Source organism: Pithys albifrons, chromosome Z, assembly GCF_047495875.1.
Source record: "Pithys albifrons albifrons isolate INPA30051 chromosome Z, PitAlb_v1, whole genome shotgun sequence".
Taxonomy (NCBI): Eukaryota; Metazoa; Chordata; class Aves; order Passeriformes; family Thamnophilidae; genus Pithys; species Pithys albifrons.
In genome coordinates this window covers 54,107,275-54,125,649 of record NC_092497.1, presented here as the reverse complement: position 1 = coordinate 54,125,649, position 18,375 = coordinate 54,107,275, and the positions used below count along the sequence as shown (strand labels likewise).

The following is an 18,375-nucleotide window of genomic DNA, read 5'->3' as shown; positions in this document are numbered from 1 at the left end:
GAGAGAGATTATTTTTTTATAATATACAGAGTTTCAATACCCATTTTTGAGGATTCAGCAGAACAGCTTGAAATAAGCTGCAGAACTTTCAGACTTGCATTAAATTTGGTGCATACACCTACTTACCAACACAAGTCTTCATGTCTAGAGAAGTCATAAATCCATCATAGCAGAGACAGCGATATTCCCCTGGAACATTAGTACACTGCCCACCATCACAGATATCTGGATTGTTTTCACATTCATCGATATCTGGGGGGAAAAGAAGCAGTGAATAATTCTGTCACTCTGGCTTGGATGGGTAGAACACCACATTGACATGGCTGAAAGACAGGATGCTGGAACTTTTAAGGTATTAAGACCTACCTGCACATGTCCTGACATCTGGCATTAGAGTGTAGCCATCGCTGCAGCTGCATTCATAGCTGCCTTCTGAGTTGGTGCAGTGGGTGTCACAGCCTCCATTCATTATCATACACTCATCAATATCTGAGGAAACAACATTAGTAGCAATAAGTGTGCTTTCGTAAGGCAAATCACCTTCTCTTGATGTTTTAATTAGTAGATGAAGCAATTTATCAGTGGTTTTACTCTAAATTTTTACTTTTACTCTTCTGTCTCTGCTTTATATTTTGTTCATTTTTCTCTTTTTCAAATGCGTTTTCACCTGTGAGAGCAAGTGGGTTTTGTACATATGTGGTGCTAGGGATGTAAAAATAGTGCAAACCCAACAGGTTGACAGGAGAAAAAGAAAAGCCCTGAGAAGGTTATTATTTCCTTAATGCAAATAAATGAACATAACCAGCAAATATAAAAGACTCTCAGCACTTCCGTTCTTCATAAGAGGATGTGAAGGTAACTAGATAATTCATTATTATTAGTGAAGGATTTAAGAGGTGTATCTGATAAGGAGAAAACATGAAAAGAGAAACTATCAACATGGGGCTATTCTTCCTTGATCAAGAAATCTAGCAATATTTTCTGTTGTTATATCACGCCTCTAATTTTAATGGAGTAGAACCATAAGAATATTTTTTCTCAAAGTATTCTGCAGAGCTCAGTACAGCCACCATCTTTTAATACCCTCTCTATATTTCTATGTCCACAATAGTTCATGATAAGCCTAATAACAGGTAAGAAGACAGCGCTGCCCAGCTTCAAAAGGAAGGTATGAGATTAAATAAAAACAAAGGGAGATGAAGGTGGTCCACACTTGCCTGTGCAGCCTTGTCTGTCAGGAGTGGGCTGGTACCCAGAGTTACAGGAGCACTGGTATGTCCCAACCATGTTCACACACTTGCCATTTCTGCAGAGATTGTCACTCAATGAGCACTCGTTGACATCTGGAAAAGAATAATTTAGATCAATTTCAGTTCAGAATACAGGCTCTAACAGGGAAAGTGAGAGGGAATATTGTACACTGAGGCCTCTCAGGTGTTTTGAAAATTCTTTCTTGTTCTTAGCATGTTACAGTTCAAGGAATGGAGTTCTGAACAGCACATTTAAGGAGTGTTCAAAGGTTTCTCTTCTCTTATTCTGGTCTGTGAGCATCAGTTACAGAGTCTGCTATGGACATTAATTAGACTCTGCTATTTTCCATCAAGCTCAGAAACCAAAGAGGTAATACAATTTTTAATTTTTTTAAAAATTTTCTTCTTTTTTCCCATTATTTTGGTGAATTGAGTGCAAAAAAGAGAGCTGCATTTCAGTAGGGGACAATACTTTTTGGTGACTGTAGGAATCAAGTTCACTTCATGTTTGTATGTGTTCTACCTTAAAGTTGCTGCCCTGAGTGGTACAGTCCTTTGAGTTGCTAAATAATCCCTAAGAGGCTTGGTAAAAACACTCCTCTTTGAACTCATTAAGGGCATTAAGGGCACTGAAGATTTTGCAGGCTCTTAAGGTTACAACCTGAACTCATATAAAGAAGGAACATAAATTTGTGTAAGAGATTCATGAGACCCCATCCTTGCCAGAGACCAGATGTTTTCATAGCAGAAATGACCATTATTCCAGCTGAAAACTACCACTCCGAGCTGAAACTCACCTAAGCATTCCTCATGTGATGGTGACAGCTCATGTCCCAGGGGACAGTCACACTGGAAACTCCCTTCAGTGTTTACACAAGTGCCACCTCTACACAGCAGCGGGTTGCGTTCACATTCATCTATATCTGCAAAGAAACCATGACATACAAATATAAAAAATCTTTACTAAGGAGCAACAAAGAGAAATGTAATTCTTAGTGTCTGTAAGTGACAAAAAAAAGGATTGTCTCATTGAAGTGGTGTTGCTCCTTTCCTCATACTGCACCACAGGGAAATCTAAAAATCATTACTAAAAATGAGCATTTTTCTGCTCAGGAAAACCAGAAAATCATCATTCAAAATCAAATATTGTATGAGCAAAGACAGCAACTGTTGGAAGGGCTGTTCTTTAAAAAGAAGTATTAATGTAAAGAATCCTTTTTTAAAATTGCTTCTTAATGCAACCAGACACCCATTTATGTATGCCCTGAAATGGCTCTCTATGGATGCCATTAATGGGGTGGTGGTGTTAATTATTCAGTTTGGTAACTCCTGTGTGTGTCGTGGTGTGGCTGTGAAATGTGCTTGGTACAGCCTGTAAGGGCAAACTGAGTATTTGGCTCACAAACCTGGTAAAACCAGCCAACACTAGAGATGTGGATGAAGAGAAATATGACCCAAAAATGTTCAAGGTGGAGGATGCATTCACAATTTTGGACTCCCAGGAAGCATTATGGCTACCTATTCTTGAAACAAGAATATGTCTCCTCATGTGTCATTAGCCTGAGAATTTAGCCAAGAAAACACTAGGGTTTGCAGGTGATTCACATGAGGAGACGAACTGACTGATGAAAGAATTCAATGTCTTTTGCTGTGCTCCTGCTTGTATAGTCCTCACAGCTCCAAAATGTTTTCACTGAACATTTTGCACTCCTTTTCTTAGTTCTTGCAAACAGCCCTCAAGAAGTTATTTCTCTTCTTATCTCCTCAGTCTCTGCTAATTTATGTGACATCTTCCTTCCCTACCTCTGTCTTGCAGGTATCTCCACCACACTGAATTTGTTGTATTTATATTCTGTCTCTCAAGGAGGCTATTTGGCTTCCACAGCTGAGCTTCTTCATTACGTTCATTTCTGATTTAGGTAAAGATTGTGGGGGTTATTGCTGACTTTTAGAGTCTAAAAGCATCATCATTTGCAGGAAAGCAAGCAGAGGTGACAGGAGGACTGCATGGCCTTCTGGCACACAGGAGCATAGGAGCACTTACTTGAGTTCAATTACAAGCTCAAAAGCTCCTGGCAAAACTCAAACATAAAATGAAAAGACAAAATAGGCAAAAACAAGGACATAAGATACAGGAGAAACACAGAGAAATCTCTGAGTGTGAAGGGATGGGGTCAGAAAAGCCAGACACTAGAAAAGGTCAATTCCCTTGACCCTGACAAGGGATGTGAGGGGTTAACAGCAACAGCAAAATGGTGGGAGGAGATGGGAGAAGGGAATTGCTGACAAGGGATATGGAAAACACCCATGAGTACTGAAAGCAACCTGGTCAATGTAATTTTGAAGCCACTCTTGACTACCCTTGAAAGGTCAGGAAACTAGGCAAGGATCTTTAGGTTGGGAGGAGAGGAAATGTCAGTCCAATCTCCAAGAAGGGCAAAGAAGAAGCCTCGATCAAGACTTTTTACTTGTGTTATGTATTTCATTGTGTATTTAAACGAAGTACTCCACAATACTAACTGGAGATTTTTTAAGGTGGCTGGTAACTTTTGGTGTCTCCATATCTGCTCTGTCAACTGTAAACAGATTAAGGAGATGTGATTTTTTCAGGAAATGCTCTCAGAATTTCTTGAGTCCCAGAAGAATCAGTCAAAAAGAGAAGGACACTACTTTTGAAATTCCATCCTTCTGTTCCTAACTTTACCAGGTATTTGAATACCTCAGTCATTTTTAAACTACTTCTGTGAATAGTTGCCACCATTCTAAAATATCTATGCAGAGATGTGTGGAAGTAATTAACAAAAGGAGTAAGTAAAGCTGTTTACTCAGTTATCTGTCCTATAAACCATATGTTTGACTCATTAATTAATTATAGATATGAAATGTTCAATGTGGCAGAGCTAGTACAGCACAGAGTACAGTCAGACTCTGCACAGTAAATGGAGACTCCAGGCCATCCTGGCAACACTTACCCATGCAGTTCTTCATCATCATAAATCCACTTTCATAACCATCAAAGCACTCACACTCAAAGCTTCCAGGAGTGTTGACACAAGTGCCACTTCCACACAAGTCAGGGGAGATCCGGCACTCATCAATGTCTATTTCATAGCAATGGAGAGGTATGAAAGTCAAACTGAGTTTAAGATTATCCTGCTTTTCACAGAAGTGAACATTTTGCCATTATAAATTGACGACAGAAATCATATACAGTATATAAATAGAGAAAAATTAAATTAATTTATTATTAAAAAAACCATCTGATTACATGAAACAGTTTGAGAAACATTCATAAAGTAAAGCTTCCAGAGTCCTCAGGTCACATTAAACTGTATAACAAGTAGGCTTCCAACAAGTGTAGTTTAAGGAATTTTTCAGATTTTAAAGAAAATAACTAAGTGTAGAAACTCTCAGTTGTCATTGTTACAGAGGAGTCAGCTGACTCCATGACTACAGTGGCATTGATATTAAACTGCTTATTATGGAGATATTTTTCTGGTAATAGCATTTTAAGCTCACCTTGATCCTTTCCATGAGTAATTAAAGTATCTCCTTTGAAAGCTAGATTTACCTTTACCTAAAAATCTACCTTTTTAGTTCAGTCTGAGTAAAACTTACTGTGGAAAACGATAGCAGAAAAGAAGAAAAATCTAGAGAAAAAAAAGGAAGAGGTCTTTTTAAAATACACTGGTAGCGAGGCAGAAATCTAAAGAGGAATTTGTAATGTGAATATGGTCCAGTGAAACAGGTCAATGTCAAAGGAGAGGACTGGAAAGAAGAATTGGATTTGTTATTTACTATCTTCTCACCTTGTTCCCAGCTTCTCTTTTCCTTACTCTCCTGCCCATCTAGTGTTTTTGAGGTGAACTAGGGTTCAATGTTTTTGTTTCATGTTCTCCACTATACTCTCTACCCTCAGCTTAATTCACTACCATATCATAAATATTTACATATTAAGAAATCATGAAGTCTTTACAGAGAATAGAAATAACAGAATATTTAAAACAATGAAGGCATTCAGGATAAGTCATAGGATTGGTTCTATCACTCAAAAGAAAGGAATCAGAGAGGAGCATCAACAGGTTTGCAGTAAATTGCTGAGCTGGGCACCAGACTCCTTTGTGTAAGTGGCTGAGCAACACCAGGAAAGTACCAGATTAAGTAAAAAAACTGCCAAAGATTTAGACAAGTTCTTTTACCACCACATCTAAGAGTCTCTTTTGTGTCACTCCCCACAGCCAGGTTTCTGCTGGATGGGGATAGTTCAGTCCTTGCACACAGATGTGTGGAGGTGTCAGACCCACGTGGCAGGTCTGGGATGTTACCAAGTATCTGGCCTCCTATAAACTGTATAGAACATTTTGTGGCTAATTTAAAACAAAGAACAAAAAAATGGTCTTCTATTTAAGAACACCTGTTTCTCAGTGGAATATTTTCATCACCACAAATGGAAAACAGAACCCAAAAACAAAAAAGGCTTTTGCGGGGAGAAGTTGTCTGCACTGTTCTTGTTAGTTTAGAAATAAAGTTTGTTAAGTGCATTTTTCATCAGTGCAGTCACTATAAAAACAAGGAAATCACCAGTTAGGGCAAATTAACATCCAGACCAACCCCAGTTAACATGCCTTACCACCCACACTTCATAACACTCACTCTCATAGACAACTGTGTGGTATAACAAAACCTCTCCCATTCTCAGCACAGAGCCACCCACAATGCAGGCATCCAAGTTCTCATAACCACAAAACTATCAAGCTTATCTTCAGTTTTTTCCAGGCAGAAAAGAACAAAGCATTAAACTTTCAAGTTAAATGCATGTATCTTCTTGAGTTGACATTACACTGATGACAGAATTGCAGAGGGGCCTTGGCTATCAAACCTACATGAAAATTAACTTGCAGTGGAGTCTCTAAGATCCTTTGGTATACACTGACCAGGGAGTAAGGAATGCAAATTAAATCTGTGTGCTAAAACATTAACATAGCTCAGCTATGCTGTCGAATCTTGATTTTTCAGGCTGCACTGATAGAGACTGACCCAAGTCTCCTACACACAGAATCAGTTCCAGCTTAACACAGTTGGCTGCTTGGCCCAAAGATTAAGCTCTTAGAAACTGAAGGAAATTAATGACATCAAGTTTGCAGATCACCAATCTATGCCATAAGAGCAAGTTCCTTTAGGAAGCCCAGAGATGTGGCAGAGTCCCCATCACTGGCTACGTTCAAGATGGACAGGTGCTACAGGATCTCACCTGGGCTCCCTCTCCCCGAGAAGGTTGAGGGAGATGGTCTTCTGAGGCCCCTTTCCCACTAGGACTATTCTATGATTCTAGGGAAAACTGAGGGAAAGGCAAGATGTTCTTACCTGTACAGTTTCTTTCCTCCATATCTAAAGTAAACCCACTGTTACATCTGCATTTGAAACTTCCAATTGTGTTTCTACATTTGCCATTCATGCACATACCAGAGAACACTTTACATTCATTGATATCTGTAAATAAGAAAAAAACAAAAGAGAATTCTAAAGCACAAATACATACGTAATTAGTGGGAATTTCCTGTTCACTTTTACCTCTTACATTTTCCTATATAGAAAAATGGGAAAATGAAACTGAGTAGGCTGGAGATGAGATGTTTCTGTACCTTCTGGGCTGTTTATTTCTTCTTTCCTTCATAACACCCAAACCAACCATCAAATGTTTATCTAATCAGCAGTGAAGCAAATTCAATTATATCCTCTGAGCTGAAACTCCAGTATTTGTATTTCCTTCTGAAACAATGAATATTCCTGGTATTTCAGACCCAGCTTGCAAAATATATAACTATTTCCTGGCTGACTGGATTTTGTTTTTAAATCAAGATTGCATCTGGAGCTAAGTTTTGAAAATGGTGGGTTTTTTCTTTTGAATATTATCAAGTGAAATGTTTCACTTCTTAATGCATTTTGCTGGACAGCTGGATAACACAGTCTCTTAAGGAATCTTGCAAAGAACAAACTTAAATGAGCTTTTCCAACACTCTGTGATGCAATTTGCTGAATGAATGTTCTTAACTGAGAATCTTTACATCTTTGATGAAATAAACACCTCTCTCCTATGCACCACTGTGAGTGGAACAAAATAATCCTAATACAAAAGCAAAAACAAGAAGCAAAACCTTACAAAAATCTCCGAGTGCATTAGATTTTATTAGTATTAAAAAATTAAGAATTTATTGTTTATAATTAATGTTGATAACTGTTACTATTATTATTGCTGATATTGCTGTTATTGCTGTTGTTATTGCTGTAATTGTTACTGTTGTTATTGCTGTTGTTGTTATTATTGTTATTATTATTATTATTACTACCCTATTATTTTAGTAAATCACCACTGAATGTCAAGAGTTTTGCCTCAGAATAACAGCTCCTGAAAATCAGAGCTTATTTATACTGAAGCAGAGGTTCAAGATGTCAAAAGTTTTCTCAAGCACTTCAGTTTACTTCAGGACAAATGCTTCACAATACATCCTGTAAAAATATAAATGAAATGCTACTACATTTCTAGGTCACCTCAGCTTCTGCACACAGAAATCTACAGTTTTTCTACTCAGATTTTAGTCATCTGAAGTATGTTAGATCTGGTTTCTCAACATTTTCCTGCCTCTTTCATTTTGTTGTTGCTCTACAGGAGGTGAAGCTAACCAAAAAAATGGACAAAATACTTATATTTACTGTTTTATCCCTCCTTTTTATCTATGCCCTCATAATCATAATGCATCAGACACCCTCCCCAGTTAATCACATACTATTTCTGCAAACCAAAGGAAGAAATCTTTTTTTTCCTTTTTTTTGTACAAAGAAGTCTGGCCAAACTTCATTAATATTTTATGTTTACATCTGAAGTCCCTGACTTTACAGAACTTCATCTGACCCTCAGTTTACTCTTTGCAAAGCACTTTTTCTGTCATTCCCATCACTCAGGTTTCCTCGCCCTTCAGTTCTGTCACAGTGAGCTCCTTTTTCTCCTTATCAAGTTCAAACTTTGCAACTTTTCCTCTCAGACTCCACCACTCAAGCAGTTTCCCCACCTGCCAGATCAGCTCTTCAGGACAAATATCGTTATAACACACTGGATTGACAGGAAGCTCAACAGGAGCCAAGAGTGTGCCCAGGTGGCCAAGAAGGCGAATGGGATCCTGGCCTGGATCCAAACTAGCATGGCCAGCAGGCCCAGGGCAGTGACCCTTCCCCTGGACTCTGCACTGGGGAGGCCACATCTTGAGTGTTGTGTTCAGTTCTGGGCGTCTCAGTTCAGGAAAGAGATTGAGGTGCTGGAGCGGGGCCAGAGAAGAGCAACGAGGTTGGAGAAGGGACTGGAGCACAAGTGCTGTGGGGAGAGGCTGAGGGAGCTGGGGGTGTTTAGCCTGGAGAAGAGGAGGCTCAGAGGTGACCTCAGCACTGTCTGGAACTGCCTGAAGGGAAGTTCTGGCCAGGTGGGGGTTGGTCTCTTCTCCCAGGCACTCAGCAATAGGACAAGGGGGCACGATGGGCTCAAGCTCTGCCAGGGAAGGTTCAGGTTGGATATCAGAAAGAAATTCTTTGCAGAGAGAGTGCTTAGGCATTGGAATGGGCTGCCCAGAGAGTGGGTGGATTCCCCATCCCCGGAGGTTTTTAAGATGAGACTGGATTTGGCACTGAGTGTCATGATCGAGCAATCAAAGTGGGGTTGGATTAAGGGTTGGACTTGATGATCTCGGAGGTCTCTTCCAACAAAGCTGATTCTATGATTCTATGAACACCTCTCAAGCACATAAAAATCTGACTCAAATCCTGGCATTTCCTTAGAATACCCTCTCAGATGCACCTCCAATTAATTTTCAGATCCAAGAACAAACCCTTACCTTTATAGAATGGCCTGCCAGTCAGGATATCTCCCCTGTTGGAAAAGCCAGCCCCCCTGGGGCACAGAGCCTGGAATTCCGTGGTGCCAGGCTTTGGGCACTGCTCGCAGTCGGAGCCCCAGGCAGCGCCCACGGCACAGCAACAGACGTCCATCCGGAACCTGCCAGGCACCGACTGCACACACTCATCTTCATCCCACCTCAGGTAGCACTGCTCCATGCGGATATCTGCTTGTCCCACAGGTGATAAATACAGACTTAGTTCGTGTCAAGAACATAACGAGACATTCTGTGTAGCTTGATGCGGTAAAGAGTTAGCAATAGAATGTCTATGAGCTTATCAAATAATGTATAAAAGTAGAAAAAGAAAAGAACTGAAGTTAATAGCTAAGCAGCCTTTTGAAGTAAAATAAATACAATGCAGATCAAAGATAATCCAAAAATACCTAAACGCAACAGAGAAGTAAACACAATCAAGATAAGGAAGAAGTACCTCAAGACAACAAATAAGTCTTAACTAACAGGATTGTTTCTAATTAAATTTTAAGTTAAGGATCACACCAAAGAAGACCCCAGCCCCCACGACCACCGAGAAGCAGAATCAGATGAAAGGATCTCAAAAGCAGAGAAAGAAGAAAATCATTTTTTGGAACTGGTTAAAAATAAACCTGCTTTGACTGTATAAAAAAGGAGCCTGCAAGCTCGAATGTGTGTCACTGGTGGAGAAGAGACTCCTAGTGTACCCAGCATTGTGCTGTTTACTCTGTAGCTTTCATTACTTATAAAATTAAACTACTCTTTATACCAAATAATTGGCTATTTGGGTGGTTGTTTATAACACACAACAACAAATCCGGTATTTTACTCCTTGATTGTGTTTCCTGCTTTTATTTCAGAAGCACCTGTTAGTGAGGGGTGAGGCTCAGTTTTTGCTGGAGACAGATTTCTGCTCAACACTCCACACTTCTGCACAAGCTTCAGCCATTTGAGGTTGTTAATACTGCACTGTAGTCAAATTTCTGGATCTTTTTGTACCACATTGTAGTCAACCTGCCACAGACCCACGAGGGTAAACACTATGTGTGGTGCAACAGCCAGGAAAGTACAAGAATTTATCCCATTTTCTCCCAATATCAAGATAAACCGATACCCTGATATGACAGTGCTTTGTAGGTTCTGTGTGTATTTGGCAGAACAGACACATGTATTTGATTACTGTATCAGGTATTCTCATTCACAAAATTACCTTCTTATGGCATCGTAGAAAAACAAAAATTCCTCCTGATATTTATATGATTAAATTAATTTAATAGTGCGGTGAATATAAATTTAAAAAAAAATTTTAGGCTTTAACAGTTAGCAGGAAAAAGCAATAGGGTTTCCAAAAAAGCTAATTATGTTTATACTCAAGGGTCCCATTTGCAGCAAAGCAGGTCAACCAAAAGACAGACCAGACAGAATCTGTACTTGTGCACCCAAATGTCAGGAAAAGAACCACACACTGGTCTCTGCACTGAAAAAAACCCCAACCAATTTGCACCAGAATATCTGTGCTTGTCACCTGTCACTGAGGGAATCAGACACTGCTGCTCATGAACAGGACTCAGAGCAGGGACAGCATTTCAGCAAAACCTACTGACTGCACTTTGGGCAAAACAAGCCCCAACACACTCACATTCCTCGGAGGAACTCACAGCTCTGCTCTAAGCTGGCACAGATATTTGATATGTAAGCAGGCATAAACTACAAAGCACACTCAACAAGCTGCTTTGGCCACACCAACCCCCTGCAGCAGCACAGGCTGGGCACAGAGTGGCTGGAGAGCAGCCAGGCAGAAAGGGACCAGAGGGGACTGAGGGACAGGAAGCTCAACAGGAGCCAAGAGTGTGCCCAGGTGGCCAAGAAGGCCAAGGGGATCCTGGCCTGGATCCAAACTAGCGTGGCCAGCAGGCCCAGGGCAGTGACCCTTCCCCTGGACTCTGCCTTGGGGAGGCCACACCTTGAGTACTGTGTTCAGTTCTGGGCCCCTCAGTTCAGAAAGGATATTGAGGTGCTGGAGCGAGTCCAGAGAAGAGCAACGAGGTTGGAGAAGGGACTGGAGCACAAGTGCTGTGGAGAGAGGCTGAGGGAGCTGGGGGTGTTTAGCCTGGAGAAGAGGAGGCTCAGAGGTGACCTCAGCACTGTCTGGAACTCCCTGAAGGGAAGTTCTGGCCAGGTGGGGGTTGGTCTCTTCTCTCAGGCACTCAGCAATAGGACAAGGGGGCACGGGCTCAAGCTCTGGCAGGGGAATTTTAAGTTGGATATCAGAAAAAAATTCTTTGCAGAGTAATCAGGCATTGGAATGGGCTGCCCAGTGAGGTGGTGGATTCACCGTCCCTGGAGATTTTTAAACACAGATTGGCCGTGGCACTGAGTGACATGATCTGGTAAAGGGACTGGAGTTGGACCAAAGGTTGGACTTGATGATCTTGGAGGTCTTTTCCAACCCAATCGATTTTATGATTCTATGATTCTATGATTCTAATTCAGAAACAAAATTCCATTCACACCCTTATGAGGGGAATTTTGAAGAAGTGCTGGACACAGCTGAAAAGCTGTGAGAGCTGGGGGTGCTCTTACCTAAACACACTCGCCCTGTTCCATCCAGAGTCAGTCCCTCGGGGCACTCGCAGTGGAAGGAGCCTCTGCTGTTGATGCACCGCCCATTGGGACAAACCCCCGGGAAAACATCACACTCGTTCACATCTGTGGGGGACACAAAGAGCTGAGTGAGGTGCCAACTGGAAGGAGACAGCTTCACTGAGAATTTAAGTGCCATGAGAGAAAGCAAGAGGCTTTCATTCATGTATCACAGGATGAATATCGCTCTGAACAAGCATCTGGCTCAGCTTCAAGGGTCTCTTTCAAGAACTTCAAGTCACAGGGCACTGAGATGCCACATTCTCTAAAAAGAGATGGATTAGAGATGGACTAAACACATTAAATGTATTTTGTAGGAGCCATTCCATTGACTTTGCATCATACTCTTCAACAGTGTACTCTAACACTTATCAAGAGTCAGCAACTGTTCAAAAAGGCATTCATCTAAGGCAAGATGACTACGTCAGACAAAAACCAACAACATAATACCCTTTCATCTCATTTCCAAAGGGAAAAAAGTGACATCTTGAGTAAGAAGAAAAAACTTCACCTTCGCAGGTAACACCCTTCACTCTGGCAAATCCTCTTGAGCAAGCCGTGTCTGGAATAGTCAGAAAAATGTATTACTGCTTTAGAATGACAAAAGTTTGGATAAGAAAGTTAAAAATAAATGTATCTTCAGAATTCTCTAATAATCTCACTGTATGGCAGTGAGCGCTCAACAAAAGCACTGACTCATACAAGTCACTTAAGTGAATAGTTGGGGAAATTAAATCTTAGACAATTACTTTCTCATGTTCTTTCCCTAATGGAGACCAGAATGATCAGCACCTAATCATATCAATCTCTGCAGAATTTTACCAGGTATTTTATTTTACTATTGTAATCCGTACCTCCCTACCCCAAACAATAAACAGAGAGATGAAACATTTGAAACCATTAACAGATTTACTCACATGTTATTTCCTGGCAACTTCAAAATTATTAGAGTAATATGTGATGGTGGATACTCCTGATTACTGAAGTAGGATAACTTCATTTCATGGGGCTTTTTTGTGTTGTTTGCTTTCTTTACAGGGAATGATGAGAATCTATCTAGGAGTACTTATTCTCTTCTCCCAAAAGATGCAAGATAGGAGAGTGTACCTAATTCACATCGTTCACATGGGCTGCCCCAGGCTGCTCCTAAAGTGGCACAGCATTCAGATTTCAGTGTAGCACCATTGATGTTGACTTCACATCGATTGTCTTGGATATTAAGCCAGCAAGTTCCCTTCAGGCTATCTGCAGCAGAACAGAAAACAATTTGAAATTGTCACAGCAAAAAGGGCTGGCATGCCCTGTCCATGACAGCAGCAGAGCACCAAGGGAGTGCAGGCTCTCCTTTGAAAGAAAACCTTCCATCAGAGTCATTTTGTAATCTCCCACCAACTGACACCTGCATTTCACCACTTACACCATAGTTTGGACATCCTCATGGATCATGTTTTTCTGTTTGTTCCTGTTCCCATGAAAGCAATCATATTACTATGCATTTGTTTGATGTTACCCATAGAGCTAGACATATTATTTGTTATCATAGGGAAGTTACACAAACATTATTTTCTTGCTAAATTAATCAATATGATCACTGTTATTTGAATTAGCAAGAAAAAGGGAAAATAACATGAGAAAACACCCACCAATACAAATGAGACCTGTAGAGTCCAACTTGCTGCCAGATGAACATTCACAATAGAAGGATCCAAGATTGTTCCTGCAGGCACCACTGACACATGGACTGCTTTCACATTCGTTTATATCTATGATCCAGAAACAAAAGACACTGTTAGAACTATCCTGTGCTTCTGGGAAATATTGTACAGCACAAAATGCTGTTGTGGGCAATGAGTTGCTAAGACTGCCTGGTACATCTGCCCCTCTGCTCATCTCAGCACGACACTGAAAAGACACAGGGACAGGCAGGTAGCCTGAGTGTGCACATGTGTGGGAGGACATACTTCGAAAGTGTTAATTAAATGGCATCACTTACAACTGCCCTGTGAGAAAACAAAACTCTTTTTCCACAGAATGAAGTGCATTCCCAGCCACATCATGCAGTGCACAAACAAATCCAGTATTGTTTCTGTCATTTAGGACTCCATGAGCCTTTGGAAGAATTAAGGAAACCTTATCAAATGCAAAATATCAAAATGCTGGCTGTGATTCTCTAGCTGTGGACAATGCTAAAGAAATAGGAATTGTAACTGGACTACTGTATATTGTACTTCTCTCTAGCCCCTAACTCCATCTGTGTATTACCTCTGTGAGTTAAACCTGTTCACATGTAAGAATAGGAGTCCTACAGTCAGCATTATTTGCTGATTTTCTAAAAAAGTGAAATCAATTTTAAGATTTAAACAATACTAGAAAATTCTTCTGAAGAACAGTTGCTGGTGCACCCACCATTTCTTCCTGAACTCAACCAATTTCATTCTTTGATTTGGGTCCTAAATTAAGCCATACAGTCTAATTACATTCTAATTCAATCAGGCAGTTCCCTTGGCAGGTCAGAAATAAAAATGTTTATTTTTATAAATAAACATCTAAATGCTTGGTTATATTTGCTAGCAGTACTTGATCCATAAAGAATATCCATAAAGCAAAACAGCCTGATTTAAATTAATTATAAACTAAAGCAGTATCTAGCCAAGCACTGGAAACATTAACAGCATCAAGAGATCATTTTCAAGGCAAACAAAAACACCTTCCTTAATTTTTAGAAGTCATGTAAGAGGTACCATTTGATATCTGATATGTGATGATGCATCAAGCCTTCATTTCATTAGAGATGTATTCCTTCAAGATATTCTTGAGTCACAGAAAGAAATAGGTATTTAAAATAGCAGTTGGTTTCACAGAATCACAGGCTATTGTGAGTTGGGAGGGACCCACAAGGATCATCGAGTCCAACTCTTAAGTCAATGGCCCACACAGGTGATTGAACCCATGACCTTGGCAATATTACAACCAAGTTTTAACCAACTGAGCTAATCCCATGATTTTTCTAACAGAACAAACTCTAAGACCCTTTGTATCCAATCTGGCAACCTGGAGGCCTCATCAACAATTATCTGCTCTGCATCCCTTCTCCTCCCTGTAAATGTATTTCATACTTCATTACCTCAGTTTTTATTACCCAGGGTTTGCTCCCTGCCTCTCTTGCTTCCCTCTCTCTCCCCAGCCAGTGCAGAGTAGTCTCTGCTGCTTCTGCAGAGAAACCATGTGGTTCCTACACTCAGGAAGAAATCACACTGACACAAAGAAGTCATTTAAATACACACTATATGCCAAATAATTATCTAAATAGAAATGCTGTTGGAGAAAGATCCTTTTGCTTCCCTTCCATCTGCCATCTTGCCTTCAGCACTTCGCCCAGCTTTGAAAAAGTGAAATAAAAAATTGAAAAGACAGGACAAATTAACAAAATTGAAGTGTTGTATAGTTTCTCCCTGTCAAAGGCATCAAATTGTCACTAAGTCTTGAAGTCCAAGAACATCCAATGAAGCTGGCTGGTAGCAAAGTAAGTAATGTATTTTTTTACACCACAGGTAGAGAAATTGGAAACTCTTGCCCTGGGATGCTGGAAGCTTGCATTAGTCAACAGCAGTCTGGACAATTTCCTGGGAGATAAACTATCCAAGGTCTGTATGAGGTAAAGATTCTACTTCTGATGTCAGAAGTCCCCAGGTCACAAGTTCTGAGGATTCAAAGAGTTTTGTATGCTTGCTGTTGTCAGACAGAGACCTTTGATGAGTCTCTTATGTCTTCCCTTTTATGAAGTGTCTTTTTATGAAGCGTCTGCTCAGTAAGTTGCAAATGCTCCTCTTGGCTTTCACTAAGTTCCAGCTTCAGAGAAGTTCCCATGAGGGACCAGGCATAATCTGTGACGTTTGCTGCAGATATTTAAGTCTGAAAACAGGTGATTTTCATGCTGTGTCACATGGTTGTAAGAGCTGGCAGCCTGATTACAGGTTTGCACAGATACAGCCAATGTGCAGGATAAACCTCACTCAAGTTTGCATCCAACACGTTCCTTTACAAAACAGCTGGCACGACCTGCCAGTTGCTGCTTTCCCAGGGGACATTCCTGTTTCCCCCTTCCTCCTTCTCCCAGCTTCTGAACCTTACTGATGCTACAGAAAGGCAGTTCCCACCTTTTGGGATGGGAATGGCTGAAGTTGGTTGCCAGTATCAGAGGTGAGGGGAAGAGGTACCACAGAACCAGACTGCTCCTCATTTCCCTCCACCCTGATGCAGGCGAAGAAATACTCATTCTATTTCTCTCTATGTAGCAGAAACAGGGAGAGCAGCTTTCAGGGTGGATTGGTTTATACAAATCTGGGAGCATTAACTTCTGGTTGGTTCTACAACTACCTTGTCACTATGCTGCAGGTCTCTAACCCCCCAAAACCTCATTTTGTTACTTTCTCCATTTCACATGCTCCAGCACTATGCTGAGTTAGAAAAATAAAAAGTAAATAAAACACAAACCCAGGGATTTTGGGTAGCAACAGGTTTATAACAGCGCATTGACCACTCCCCAAAACCATCATTCAAGAAAAAAAATTAAAATACAGATGCACTTCAGCATTAGCACACTGCTCAATCAGGTGTAGAAGTATCATATGCATAATGTAAACAAACTCCAAAGATTTTTTCCCTGCATCTTCTTATAACACGATATTACCTTGTCATTTAAAAAAAGCAAGGAAAAAACTAAATTGATTTTAATACTATTTTGTATTTTAAAATAAACCCCAGTATGTATGACAGAATTTATTGAGGTGTTTTTTAGTTTTCTTTTACTCTTAAGTGAAGTAAATGTACATTGTAAATGTCAGAGGAAGAAAATTTGAAACAGTTCACTGTACACTCCTGGAAATGAACTTCAAAGCACATCTGGTTTACATTTTAATAGTTATTTCATTGGAAATACAAACTAAACCACGGAGCTTGTTGTAAAAATCTCAACTTTCACAGACTCTGGAGCCTCAAATAATTCTCCCCCTCCTCACAAGAAATTGATAATTGAACTATAGAAGAAAACCATGAAGGATTTTGTTTCTTCACAGTTGCTGATGAGAGTTATGTTAAAAATATATTGGTGAGTAATAATATCAGAGTTTTTCAGTGCACAATACAGAGCTCCTGACTGCAGAAAGTTTTTACAACTAGTGAACTTTCAACTCCAAACCGAATTATGTGGTGTTTCCTTTAAAACAGAATTTGGGCAGAAAAAGCATAATTTATTCCTCCAAACTTTACTACTGCCTACTCAACATTTGTAAAAACACAATGCATTTAACAGGCTTTAAAGACAGTTTTACACAATCCCCCCCTTCCTGACCTGCTTTTTAAACTTACCAGCTAAATCTATACATCAATCTGATTATGACATTCAAGATGAAGATGACAGAACCCTCATGACCTGTTTGTGTAAGGTAATGTAGATAACAGTACTGAAAGAAACTGAAAATCCTTCAGATTCTGCTGTACAAACAATACAAAATGAGAAGTATTTGAGGATGATTACCCTGAGCTATGTTCAGGAGGAAAATATCTTATGAATCAGAAGTTTTAGTTAATGAACAGTTGTTTGTCAGGGTTTTTTCTTCCCAAATAAAAAAAAAGGGGATTTTTTTCCTTTTATTAAAAAAAAGTTTATTAGTTTAAATATTACTTCTACATCCATGCCCACTGACAAGCTCCTTGCTCAGAGTACAGCAAACATACAGGATGATGAAATACAGCCAAGAGATGCACAGTCACTGTTATTCTATGAAGACAGAAAAATATTCCCCTTAGTATTCTCCTTTTATTTCAGTAACAAGCTAAATATGATGACTACCAGGAAAGACAGATGGGACAGGGTCAGATCTATCTTTTGGAACATCAAACACTACTTTTTCATTAGTCTTTGCAGAAGGCACACTACAAATCTTGGCAACATGTATAGATGAATGTTCTTTTAGGAATATCTAAAAAAATGTTAGAAAGTAAATTCATTACTTAAAATTTCACCAAATACACAAACCCAAAGAGCCTTACACAATGCGCATGAATGATCACCTTGGCAATTATTCCTTTACAACAGCACAGATTTCAATTCAAATAACTACCTGTATAAATAAGGTGAGTGTTTTCTACGTCATGCTCTGGTTGAGTCATGTTGAGAAGTATCTCAGTTTCTGCATTAATTACTAGATTACTGTTAGAGTCACCATTAGTCCGTTGGTTTGACCAAATTATACTACTTCTTTATTCATGTTTTTAGAATTGATTTATAAATTGATAAAGTTAGGAATGCAACTAAATCTCTAAGACAGACTTCTGTACAAAAATGTCCCCTTAAGAAGGGACATGCCTGCCATCTGGATTTCTGCTGGTATCCCCTCTTTCCAGCAAATTCTGTTTTATTTTAACTTTTCTTTTATACTATGGCTTTGCAGTCAGTATCAGCTGGCAGTGCTATCTAAAGAAGTCAACCTCTCTCAATAGACTATTAATTCTAGTGAACTAGTAAATTAATTTCCACTCCAGAGAAACTCTTCCTTACACCCCTC

At 39.8% G+C, this 18,375-nt stretch overlaps 1 protein-coding gene across 1 annotated transcript in view; it reads right to left on the bottom strand.

Moving 5' to 3' along the window:
* FBN2 (fibrillin 2) overlaps positions 1 to 18,375 on the bottom strand; it is a 146,577-nt gene that overhangs the window by 53,289 nt on the left and 74,913 nt on the right. Inside the window, exons 20-30 of the mRNA XM_071580039.1 lie at positions 13,453 to 13,572; positions 12,917 to 13,054; positions 12,321 to 12,371; positions 11,750 to 11,875; positions 9,131 to 9,358; positions 6,615 to 6,740; positions 4,223 to 4,351; positions 2,048 to 2,173; positions 1,218 to 1,343; positions 367 to 489; positions 127 to 252 (exon numbers count right to left, since the gene is read on the bottom strand). Coding sequence (XP_071436140.1) covers positions 127 to 252; positions 367 to 489; positions 1,218 to 1,343; positions 2,048 to 2,173; positions 4,223 to 4,351; positions 6,615 to 6,740; positions 9,131 to 9,358; positions 11,750 to 11,875; positions 12,321 to 12,371; positions 12,917 to 13,054; positions 13,453 to 13,572 — 1,419 coding nt within the window. The remainder of the gene's footprint in view (positions 1 to 126; positions 253 to 366; positions 490 to 1,217; positions 1,344 to 2,047; positions 2,174 to 4,222; positions 4,352 to 6,614; positions 6,741 to 9,130; positions 9,359 to 11,749; positions 11,876 to 12,320; positions 12,372 to 12,916; positions 13,055 to 13,452; positions 13,573 to 18,375) is intronic.